A 13,356-nucleotide genomic window follows, 5' to 3' on the forward strand; every position below is an offset into this window, starting at 1 on the left:
TTAAAAATGAAAAAATGGTAATAAATAATGAATAATTTAAGACTAAATCGCTTTATTTCAGATGACAACTCTCGAGTGCTTGATACTGTTCCCGGATCTGACAATATAAATGCTTCGTATGTAGATGTAAGTTGCTTTATGAAAGTCTAGTTGAGAAGATACTATTTATTGCGCAATCAATCGATTACCTAATGTTATATCTTACACCATTACAGTGGCAGGGTCTTCAATTTGTGAAATTAAGTGCTGTTGTTACCCTAATTTCTATTTATAAAATTATAGTGATGGAGGGCTGGGTCAACACGTCACAAAATGTTTTAGGAGAAACGTGCATTGTTATACAATAAAAATCTGTGTTTTATTTTCAGGGACGTTATGAACCACGAGAATTTATTGCATGCCAAGGTAAACTTTATTTATACCAAGATCATCATAATAATAAATACAATCTATAAAATCCTGTTTCCGAATTTAAATATTGTTTACATTTGAAATTTATACTGACAGCCAACCAGCAATCTTTCAACATATTAACATCAACCAATCAACAGTACTAGCAATAGTATGTTTAATATCATTTTTAAGAGCCATTGTCTGTAAGAATCAAAGAAATATCAAAAATAGTGGCAGACTCAAAAAAATGGATTTCTTTCAAATTTTGCACATGGCTATATATGTGTTGAGAGAAATCAAATATGAAGTATTTTTTATTTCACACATATATTTCCATGGCAACGGCCAAATTTGTGTTTTTGACAAATTTTGTCCTTTTTTAAGGTTTTTTAAAATGGATATTGGTACTACTTTGATGAAGGGTATTTTTGTTTTGTTCATTTAATTATAAAAAATAATTAGTGTATGCATAATAACAATGCATTGTGTACCTGTTTCATATTTTTTTTAAATTTTTGATTTCATACTTTGGGAGATACCATTTATTTAAAAAGGGGTGTTTTTCACTTTTTTTTAATTGTTAAATGCAACTAAACTTTACTTCACCATAACGCCCAAAGTGGTGTTTTTTTTAGCTGATTTATTACAAATAGGTAGTTCTAATGTTTAATAAGTGATTTCTAAAATAAAATACTGGGGTATTTTAAAAATCTACAAGCAGTGTTGCGAGAAACATAGACATTTTTATAAAAAAAAAACATGGTATATTGGTAAAAACATTTTATTTTCTTTGGTTATCTGATTTGAAACTCATTTGTCAGAAAAATTCTTAATGTTTTATATAGTTCTAGTTGTGTTGTGAGAAAAAAAAACAATATTTTTAATTATAGATTCTGTAATTCCCAGTTTTAATGTCATTTTATAGGTTTATCCTCTAGAAATTTGAATAAATTATCATATCGTTGTGAATTTTTTTTTCTTTGCAACAGATTACTCATCTATTATTTTGAAGCTCCTCTTTCATTTTGTTACTTCTTTTATTTGCTAACCTAAACAGATCCCACATGCCCATCCACCACCACTTCCGACTACACCCTCACCCCCTTACCCCGACAATAACCACAAAAAGATAAACTGCAACACTTTGGTCGATCATCCACTATAGAGTGTCAAATTCATGCATTCAAGCACAACCCACACTGCCGCTACCATCGCCCCAACCAATAGACCGATTCAAACTCCTCCATCCCACCCCCTCCACCTTTCTCCAAGCCCCCACCCACCCCAAGTTAAAAATTGCAATACAAAAGATAGGACATAAAGTTAAGTTTTTAGACCCTCGTCTCCAACCCCCTAACTATTTAAAACTCCTGGATCTACCACTTTCCCCTCCCCAAAATTGAACCAATCAAAAGTCAATGATATACTCAGATATGTTAATGCTACATAACAAATATTGAAGACCTGATGTGAAATTTCATTTCATTTAAGGTCAGCATGTAAAATATCACACTTTATATTAAATATTGGTTTTAAATTCTATATTTTTTTTACTGTGATGGTTGTATTCAGTAGTAATTATTAATTAATAATTATCTGATAATGATTTAATTTCCCTTAGTTATGCATAGCAACAGTTACTATGGTAACTAAAATTGAGATATTCTTTAGATTTTTCATACTTATCTTATACAAATTTAAATTTGTAGATTATTAGCAGGCATACCTTATTAGCATTTTCAAATTACCATTTCACAAGGTCATATTCGTAAGGATTCTGTGATTATTTTTGTTCATGAAAACCCCATATTTTATTTACAGCGGGCACCTCCCGTAAACGGCCACCTTCCTTAACGAATGCACTTTGAAAAGCCTGTTTGTTCTATCTAATTAGTGCATTTGGTACCTACCGTAAGCGGCCACCTCCCGTAAGCAGCTGCGGGCACCTTTTTATACTAAAAATGAGATTTTTTGTATGATAAATGACCTCCCGTAAGCGGCCACCCGAAAAATGTGATACTTATTGCATGGACTTATGAATTAGAGGTCCATGTTTATTGTATTTCTTTATATATTAGCTTTATTTCGAAGCGGTTTTAAAAACATTACTGTGAAGAGATGAGAAAACTACACAGATTTTGACCGACCATTTTTCATATGTTAAAAGCTTTTAAAATTTGTCTGAAATTGCTAAAAAAAACTAAACCACCTGATTATAAATAATAATACAATTAGCTGGAAAATTGAGAGGCTCGTTTCGTTAAGAATATCGTGCATAGCCATAATACGTGATTTTGGCCCATTATCGGCAGACCACTTTTCCAGGTCCCGAGGGTGGCCACTTACGGGAGGTTCAACTGTATTTTAAAAAACAATTATCCTTAGTTACGCATAGAAACAGGTTCTAAGATAACATAAATAATACATTTTGACATAATTTGACCCAACAAATGACCCTTTCACAAGATCAGACATTATCTGGGATTCAGTAGATGGGTAAATTTGGAGAGAAAGTAGTAGCTATGTAATCAATTTTTTGTAGTCATGAAACCCCATATTAAAAACATTGTACTTAGTTACGTATAGAAACAGTTGCTACAATACATTGTAGGTAAAATGTTGATGTCATTTGACCTTAATATGTAAAATTTAAATTATGAAAAAACCCATATTTTTAAAATATTTTCGCATAGAAACAGTTACTATGGTAAAATGTTGACCTCATTTGACCTAAAAATGAATGAATTTACAAGGTCAAGTTTGTCATCACTTTAAGATTATTAGAATGCAGTAGAAGTAAAATTGAGAAAAATTACAAATGCAATCAATTCTTTGTATTCATAAAAACGCCAATTTTTTCGATTTTTTTTTAAATTACTTTCCTTAGTTACACATAGAAATGGTTGCTAAGGTAACACTAGAGGTAAAATATGAAAATTGTTGAGAATTTTTATGAACTATCTTGTAAATTTTGATCAAACATTAATAGTTGTAGTAAAGTGGGGACCTGTCCTGTTTTGCATTCTGACCCCTTTTGACCTCAAATGACCAATTTACAAGGTCAGATTTTTTGGGAGGTCTTTCTGTATCTCTTTACACAAAATAGATGTAAAAATTTATAAAAACCTTGACGCAATTATTTCAAAGTTTAACATTATTTTCCATCAACTAAATATTTCAATACAAAATACTGTTTTTCTGGCAATTAATTGAAATAAACCTGGCAACACATTCTCCTATGTTATCTAAACTATTCGTATGACTCTAGTTGCATTATGACAAGCCATATATTATTTTATTATTGGATTAGCCATATTTAAATTGTGTTTCATGTGTTTTGTTTGTTGATATTTTGTTTGTATTTTTTTGTATTTTTCGTATTTTCCTGGCAACACAAAACCTATGTACGTAATTTACCCCAGTGTTTTTTTCGTGATTATTGTTGACAAACCTATTGACTATCAAATTTCAAAACCTCATTGATATAAAAACACCACTTTGGAAGTTATAGGTACGTTTATGATGTATACTTTTATAAAAAAAATATTTTTTAAAAACACCCCTTTTTAAAATAATGGTATCAACCAAACTCCATTTTGTAAATTTTTTTTTTCTACATTAAATGAAACTCAATACATGTTGTTTACACTGCTATAAACAAAAACTGTATACTGTAAGTATTTTTGGTTAAAATAAGTATACAAGTTTGTACTTTTTTACTATAGAAAATCTGTGAAAAATGGCAAAAACATCAAAATTTGAATAATTGACCGTTGTCATGGCAACGGAGGCTAAAAATTAAAATGAATGTTGTAGATATGCTTTTTATTGAAATGTCTATTCATGGTAAAAATTTGAGAGAAATCCATTTTTTTACATCTGCCACCAAATCTTTGATTTTTACAGACAATGGCTCTTTTAATATTCTAACATTGATCAGTTTTATTGGAACTGGATAGGCTACCCTCAGTAAAGATGGTAATAAATAAATAAATAAATAAATAAATAAATTATTGTTTGTGGTTACCAGTTTTACAAGCATCGCCTTTAAATCCTGCTGGACAAATACAAACGCCCGTCTTATCATCACACACTCCTCCATTATAACACACGGGACAGTCCATTTCACAGTCTGGAGGGTTCCATTTTGGTGAAGGACAAGCTAATAACATTAGTAAAATAAAATAATAACTTGTACGGTAGGCCCATTTATGAGGTCAATAATGTTATTTTATTTATATAAAGTATAATTTAAAATTTAATTTAAACAATACTCAGTTTACACAAATTGATTTCAAAAGGTTAACTTGATTGACATTGTGCAATTAGTATAATATAAAGGTATATACAGCTTGATCTTTCAAATGGTATGTTTAAGGAATTGTAGAGTCATATTGAAAAGGTAGATAATTGCTGATTGATGATTACCGTTTCATAAAAACAAAACTTCTACTTACATCTAACAATAAGTCTCATGATACCATGGTTACCATCAGGACTACCACCTGTATAACATTCATATACACCATCATCTTTTCTTCGTATGTTCTCAATCACAGCAGACGTATTACCACTCAGACTGGGTATTTCCTCACCGTAATTTTGTCTCCAATGTAAATTGTTAATATTACCACCTTTACTGAGGTTGATAGTGACAGACTCTCCAATACCGACAGTTATCGTTCTATATTCCATTTCAATATTGGCTGAAGAATAATAAAATTACTATTACTATTGCTAAATAGACTTACGTAATGTGATGTTCTGTTAATACACTATAAAAAGAAATTAAATTTTAAAAAAAGAGTATCAAATCAATCAATCAAGTATTCGTTATTTATCATCATAAACATGAGAATAACATCGTGACCTAACTCACCAGAAACGGATGTCAATACAATTGCTGAACGTGTGACTACTCCATTTTTCTTTGCTTCAAATGAAAATACACCAACTCGTTCAGCTTGTATTGGTATAGTAACGCCTAGATACGTGTGAGCATTGTGTACTCGGTATCTAATTGAGCAACTTGTTGGAAATATTTTATTGCTTGGCATATTTGTTGTTCTTTCATAACCAGTATTAGTACCCGTATACGGCCCAGTATCATCCCAAGTCACGTTGTCCTTCCCATCAATGTTTTTGTATAATATTCCAACTGATAAATCTCTAATGTCTTTGTCGTCGTCAATTGTGTTTCCTCGAAACTCACTATTGACATTTCCAATCAGTGGTGTTCCAGAAAATGTTGTTATATCTAATGGACCTTTAAAAAAAATTGCATTATGTTAAGTAAGTGGGAGAGAAAGGGGGAGAGAGAGAGAGAGGGTAGATATATTTGCTTTAAAATGTCTATAGAAAAGAGAAGAATGTGATACACCGTAATGAATTTGGAAGACAATATAATTTATTGTGTCTTAACTGTATTTAGAAACCACACGTTTTTACATCAGAATACCGATCGGGTGAATGCATGTTTTTGCTTTTTTATTTGAATTAGAAAAAGTTAATTCAATACTCATGTTCATATTCCCCTCTCTAGAGTTAGGACTCGTATTCATACTAATAAATCACATACTCAGCTCGTGAAGATATCAAACGTAAAAAAAACAAAATACAAAACACATTGATAAATAATAATATCATATTAGATCTTTAAAAAAGAAGGAACACGCGATGTTTTAACATACCAAATGTTTAGAAAATTAAATAAAATTGTAACATAATGCACCGTTGTGTTGTTAAAGCATTCAAACAGACATTCGCGAAGAACATAAATATGGGGCCACTATGATAGTATTGTTTAGGGTATTGAAATAGGTATTATTAACCGATATACGGTCAGTTTCCGTTTAGCTATGGAAATGTTCCCATCCTCTATCGGAAGTGTCCTACAAGATTACTGTGGACTAACATATGTAACATTAATTAGTTCAAATTAGTCTAATTTGTCTATTTAAAATGAATAGTATACATGTACAAGTTTATAGTAGAATCAAGATCTAAATTACGGAACTTCTGTACAGAAAACATTCCAGTCGCCCAGTTGCTAGGAGTATGTTTCCTCATGCATGGCTAGACGTAGTATCAGTACAGTAAATATATATCAGTTTACATTACCGATGTATTCATACAATAACAAATAATACAGTTTATTCCATTGTGTTGGTACTCACGTATCTCTACTGAGTAAGGCATGAATGTCATAATGAAAGCAGTTTCAATAGAAACTCAATAAAGCGCACTAAATAAATATGTATAGGGATGTTTAACGTTGTAATTGTAGTTTTGCGTTGCGTAGATTTTTAACGTTGTTCAGTAGAAACCACAATCCTCTATTATTATGTTATATTTACCAGTAGAGTGGCCGAGTATTTTGGCTTTCTTCTACACGCGCATCTCTTATTATGTTTGATAAATATCGGTGATAATTCATACCTCAGTTTCCCATCAACTAAACTCAACTAAATATAAACTGTAAATATAAAGTACATTGTAGTCTCATTGCAGTCCTATTTCAGTATAGGGAGTATGTAAAACCTGTTTTATCCACATGTAGGATCAACAAGAAATGAATAAAAATAGAGAACACCGATGTTAAACAATGTAAATCTAAATACATACCTGATGAGAATCCAGAATGAAACGTGAAAGAGAGAGTTATTATCAAGTAGAACAAGTTTGGAAAGTGTTTAGCCAACATCTCCACTGAAGTTCACACACGTTCTTGTGTACAGAGAATAAGAAGGTGGTTATAGTTCTAGTGGTAGTAGTCTTATTAGACGTGTCTGAAACTCAATAGATTCTGTTAGTATGCCGTGGTATACTTAACAAGTTGTTTCCTTGTTTATTTAGGTGTCGGTACATTAACCATTTAATCGTCCTAAAACCGAAAAGTTGAATAGATATACAATACAGTACTAGTATATCATTAAAAGCAACTATTGAGGCCTGGCATCACAAAAGCAGCGCAGAGTCGCAACCCGAACTTTTGAGATATTTAGCCTTGAAGTTTAGAATGTGAAAAACGGCCTAACCTATCCATTTTAAAATTTCAATAAAAAAACGATACTATAAACACTTATCTTTAACATATTAAACTCTTATTCATAAAAAAAATATCACAAGTATGTGTATTTTGCAATTATTTAAGTCCTTTAAGCCATTGAAAATCATTAGGAAATTGTATTTTTATTCACTCAAAATCAACTGACTTTTACGGCGCATTTGTAAACAAACCGCTAACACGAATCACGTCATGTTTGGTACCTATCTGTTCGAAAATATATCAGCTACCATAATTTTTAACAACCAAAAGAATTTTTTTAATCTACCCAATGGAAATTGGTTTTATTAAGGTGTGTATTTTTCTTACTGTTATGTATATTTTAAGGAGGGATGTGAATAGAGGTGCTTGTCACCTGTGCATCCCTTTCTTTTCGCTGCTTTTTTTGTGTTGTGTTTTTGTATGCAGTGATAAAGTTTAATAAATAAATAAAAAATAAATAAAAAGTTAGGTTGCTGAAATTTCTAACAAGAATTTGTGAATCCTTGACTGTGATTGGCTATAGAGATAAATTACTTCATAGAAAACACAAACATCATAATGGAAAATGAGATAAATGTAGAAGAAAAGAAGAGTGGTATGCTTTATGTACAAGATGAGAAGTCGTCTGAGTAGAGGAAGAAAACGGAGGGCCAGGGAGTGAGGTGGGTAGGGGTAGATGATTGATATGTGTCCTTTACATCCATCTGAAAGCACTGTATTATGTTATTGATTTGCCTATTTATTCACCAAAATGATTTTGGTAGGTAGTGTTGATATGTCAATGAATATAATAACATGATGTCACTACTTCAGGCCCATAATAATAAGACGGTGGAGGACGATCCCATCCAAAGTTAGGCTTATTTAGAAAAGAGCAGTTCAGTCAAGTTTATGAGGAGGAAATGAATAATTAATTTCAAAATTAAGTGGCGTGGATTGAACCCTCTGTGTTTATAAAGAAATCCGTTTTGTATAATTGTTGATATTTGTGACGATATGCTTCAAAGAATGTTTATAATAAAAAGAGACTATCTTATTACACTATGACGTAGGCCACAACTGAATCCTGATTGGGTGCCCCTTGTTATTATTATATCAAGAAACGATTCTTAACATTCATCCTGATTATAGAATTATAGAACGTAATTAATACGGTATGCAATATTTGTAGAGTTTATATTCATGAATATTTCACATTTCATTGATATTATAATATACATTGGTAGCGTACCTGACTACAAACTGTCAAAAATTGGGGATAACACAAAATGTATAACATTGTTCACTTTGAACAGTCTAAACCTTTGTTTAAATACTACAATTAAATTATCTCAATGGTTGAAGTTGCTATTTATTTAATAATACCAGGATCCCTGGTAATACTCATTAATTTTCACAAAATATGTTTTATAATGTTATCACAATGGTCTTTTAAAATATTGTATTTAATAAACTGTTTGAAATACGTTGGTTCAGTAATAATATTACTGATTAATAATAAACCCATATTATGGTTTTCAACATTTTGTATATAATATTATTCATTGTCAAAGCACTTTAAATGTGTAGGCACAGATAACAACGCCATATACATGGCTGCAGCCGCGTGCTCAAGTTAGTGTTTACCGACCACCCGACCGACCGACCAACCGACCGACATAGTGAGCTGTAGAGTCGCATTGCACGCGACTTGCACGCGACTAAAAATTGCTGTAGGTTTTTGTATGTTTATAGGCAAAAAGTGTCGATGGGTCTATTACGAGAGTTATCCGAGAGATCCGATAAAAACCTAAATTACCTGTATAAATAATGTAACGTACCGAACTGTTTCTTCTAACTGTTAGCATGGACCAACAATACATTTTTGTCAATGATGTTTTTTTGGCGCTTGTTGCTACATTCATGTGTATAATAATGGTCAAACCAGGGGTTGAACGACGAAAAACATGTTTTACTTTGTGACGATTTTTGAATGATGATACAACTCTCACTGTATTTATTTTTTTAAGGAATAAATTATTGATTTCGAGTTCTGATTTGAAGTGATTTTAATTTGTTTCCAAGCAACACGAGATAATGTACATCAGATGAAGACGGATACAAATAAAAAGAGATATTAAAATAAACAAATATACTTTTTAAAATATTTTTGAAACCCACAGGCAAATTCTAAACCGCCCAGTGATATATGAATAATAATTAATAAATTTGAAACGATAAATATATAATTAAATATTTAATGCATACATTTAAATTGAATTAAAAAGTCAACTAAAGTATATAAAGCTACATTCTCATTCAAGCAAATTAAAAAGTTTATGAAAGATATATTAGGTCCCTGGAAAAATTAATTAAAATATAATATAATAATTTAAAGTTAAATTGAGTTGAATTAGCCATTTTATTGTTGCATGATAGTTAAACCGGAGCTTAATGGGTTTCTTTTGTCAATTCGGTTTATTTTGTTTTTGATAAATAAAAATAATAATTATATATTTTCGAAAATGTTTTTTTTTTGTGCTGTGTGAGAATAATCAGAAATCGGCCTAATTCATGTAGAAACGCAGAAAAAGTCAGACAAACAGGCCCGCCAAAATTAAAAGTTGTGAAAAGATATTTTAATTACAAATTAGGAGTAGAGCTGCCAATTATTCCAAATGATTTGATCAATGCTAGAGCCGCGAATGGTAAAATCAACGCAATGTTAGAGTTTTGATTTGAATCTTTAAAAAAAAAAAAAAAACCATGAATAGTGATAATAATTATTTATTATTAAATAGTTTATTTGTGAAGATTGTAAGAAATAATTCAGGTAGAAACTCGGCGCAAAATAAATTCTCATTTTTTATGTACACAGTTATAACAGTCGGGATCGCGAATGATTTTTTTATTGAACCATGTTTCATGAGGGTAGCCCATCCAGCAAAGCTGATCATTGGGGCGCTCGACAATACAATACAAACAGTGAAAAAATACATTATCATAAAAAATTAATTTTAAAAAACTACTATAAATATAAAAATTGTGATAACATTTCAAGATTTAAGGTTTAAACCCTTAGAATATTTGAAAGTACATATAACGAAGCATGTTTTATTATATTAGTCCTGAAAATTGTATAACATGTTCGGTTATTATTTCTTATTTCTTAACATTTTTAAAAAGTCGTATCCTATTTACATTATCTATATTTTGTTGTAGTATGCTTAAATGTAACATCAATTTGGTATTTCTTCTCTGCTACAGAGAACTTAATAAGTCTTCAATTTGTAATTGTGTTACCATAAACATGTTCTGGTACAGGCTGTTGAGGGTTTGCGTAAACGTGTTCAGGTGGAGAAGTAGCAACAGTAGGCTTAATACCTTCATATTCACTTTCTTTGTATTTTTTAGATAAACTTTGATAATCAGTATCGATCGTGCATACATCTTGTTGAGTAGTTGATGATTTACCAACGTCTTTTTTCGAATGTATACGTCTAAATCTAAAATTAACCAATTGTAGCGTACATTTATAATTAGTTTACCCTCTGTCTGCCAAAGAGGCAAGGCTTGTGGTTTCGTCAGGTAAGTCATTATCTAATTTCTTTAATTTTCAACCACAGAAGTAATCTAAAAGTAATAGCTTACCGTTCAAATATCATCATGGTAATAGCAACTGTCGCAATTAATGAGCTAATTACAACACCTACAACGTAACCGTAACCTGAAAATAAAAAAGGACACATTTAAATATTTTTTCATGTTGAATTTTCAAGCTCCTTGACGAAACTTCATATTGTTTTAGAATGTTCATAACAATTACTGATTCAAAATCTGAGAGAAAGAATGGATGCTAAATAAGGAAATGTGTTCTTAACCTTGCTTCGTTTGGTCACAATCTATTCCAAACACAGTTGTTTTTGTGTCAGAAGTCACGTTATCATTTAAATATGACGCGAAGACTGTGAACGTATATTCTATATTTGACTCAATTCCTTCACCAAACAAATTTCAGTTTTTGTTGTACTTCCTTGCTGGAATATTCCACCTGACAGTTCATAATAGTAGGTCACCTGATAGTCTGTTCGAGTGTCGCACATAGATCTCCACTTCATCAGCCAGTGTGTTCCATTAGTAAATGGATTACCTTCTATCGATGGCTCTATTGGAAAATAGAATAGACTATATATTGGAAATTATTAGGCCAATTAGTGTTTCTAACGAAATAATGTTTCATATTATTTGTATAAATTAAAGTAACCCTGATCCCTAACCCAAAAACTGATGTCTGTTACGTTAGTATACCTGATGGTGTTGTTTCTACTGTTATGATCTGTCCCCAATTTCCAGCAATCTCCAAATTATTAATAACTCGAGCGTTTACGACATAAGCAGTACAACTTAATAATCCTGATATTTCAACTTCTAATTGAGAACTGTTTGTTGTGTTGACAACATCTATTGGATTTCCATCAATGTCCGAGTATTGCACTTGATATCGAAGAATATAGTTACATTGGATACTATCATAATCATCAGAAACCACCTAAATGATAGGAATATTAAAGTTTATGTGATAACATGAACATATGTAATAGTTAGTAGTTACATTGAATTCACTAGATATAGACTGAAAATACCAGGCAATGTAAATTGTTTTTAAATATAGAAAAAAATACAGTAAACGACTCGTTATTTGGATCTGATACAGAAATAATTTTATTTCATGAGAACAAACAATTGGAGAAAACTTCGAATGAGTTACTACTAGAAACATTGTACGTCGTTAAAACTGTGTAACACTTTTACTGAAGATACAGATACAGAAACGTAATGTATAGGCTATTTTTAGGTGGTGCAGTATTTGCGGACCCTTTGAAGAACATTAAGGACGGGAAAGCTATAAATACTACTTTCATTGAACGTACATATACCAATAACGTGATGTATTTGAAACATTCTAACAAGAAGACATCTATAGAGAACATTGACAGAGAGGCATCTGTAGTAAACACTGTTACAATACCTTTAAACTCACGATCATCTGATTATCTCCAACTGTTTTTAATTGTATCTCAGGTTCTTCCAAAGGTTCTATATTATCATATGTAATACAATTGATTAGAACGGAAAAATAATAAATTACTTGTTTTATACAGTACTCTCAGGTATGTTGTTCATTGGTAGGTTCATTTTCATAGTATATATTTATTATGACAGTTTATGAATTGCTATTAGTATTACATCTTTCGTATGCAGATGCTTTGTTATTTTTTACGGATTACTGTAATATAACTAGTATTAGGTTATTTTTTGGTAATTTTGTTTAATTATTTTGCTGAATATTAGAGCTTACCTTCACAGATTGTGTTAGTTGTCCCAAGTGCACTTCTTGGTCCATCTACCTCAACACTACCAACCATCCTCGAAAATTGAGAGTAGAATCGATATTGTGTATTTGGGATGAGATTATCAATTACCATAAATAAATTATTATCTGATGCAGTTATTGATATAAATGAATTCATCTCCGATGATTTATACGAAAGCTTCCGTTTTGTAATTGTTCCTGTTCCATAGTCTTCACCAGAAATCCATGTGACGTCAACAGTTATAGTTGTTACTGCCTGGTTTACAACACTTGGCGGTCCGGACTTGTATGGTAATGCTATACTTATTTAAAAAAATAAATGTCATTCACTTGATCCTGTGTCATCTTATACCAAGGAGGGTCTAATATAAGTCTCTTACAAATCTTATAATATATCACATCATTAACAGGTATTTGATTACTATGTATATAATTATTATGATTAGTTCTCACATAAAAGTATTACTGTAGGCCCTACATTTTTTATTGATGCATATCACTGAATGAACTGAATTATAGAGTTCTATGCTAACATATACCAATAATGCATGTTATATTAATG

General features: G+C 31.0%; 2 protein-coding genes across 2 annotated transcripts in view; both read right to left on the reverse strand.

Moving 5' to 3' along the window:
* The window catches only part of LOC144843093 (uncharacterized), a 175,982-nt gene that overhangs the window by 103,708 nt on the left and 58,918 nt on the right, over window positions 1-13,356 (reverse strand). The gene's annotated exons all lie outside the window — the stretch shown is intronic.
* Window positions 9,663-13,097, reverse strand: LOC144843132 (uncharacterized). Its single transcript, XM_078699858.1, has 6 exons — window positions 12,780-13,097; window positions 12,450-12,517; window positions 11,729-11,969; window positions 11,302-11,585; window positions 11,072-11,147; window positions 9,663-10,926 (listed from the first exon to the last, which is right to left on the reverse strand). The coding sequence occupies exons 1-4, from the start codon at window positions 12,949-12,951 to the stop codon at window positions 11,401-11,403; spliced, it is 666 nt and encodes a 221-aa protein (XP_078555984.1). The 5' UTR covers window positions 12,952-13,097; the 3' UTR covers window positions 9,663-10,926; window positions 11,072-11,147; window positions 11,302-11,400.

The sequence above is a fragment of the Antedon bifida genome, chromosome 5 (genome assembly GCF_963402885.1).
Source record: "Antedon bifida chromosome 5, ecAntBifi1.1, whole genome shotgun sequence".
In the NCBI taxonomy this organism is placed as follows: domain Eukaryota; kingdom Metazoa; phylum Echinodermata; class Crinoidea; order Comatulida; family Antedonidae; genus Antedon; species Antedon bifida.

Coding starts and splice junctions, on each gene's coding strand:
- LOC144843132 (XM_078699858.1), bottom strand. CDS start 12,951: ATGAATTCATTTATATCAATAACTGCATCAGATAATAATTTATTTATG. Junction 12,518..12,779: donor AACTAACACAATCTGTGAAG/GTAAGCTCTAAT, acceptor ATGATAATATAG/AACCTTTGGAAGAACCTGAG. Junction 11,970..12,449: donor AGATGATCGTGAGTTTAAAG/GTATTGTAACAG, acceptor CCTATCATTTAG/GTGGTTTCTGATGATTATGA.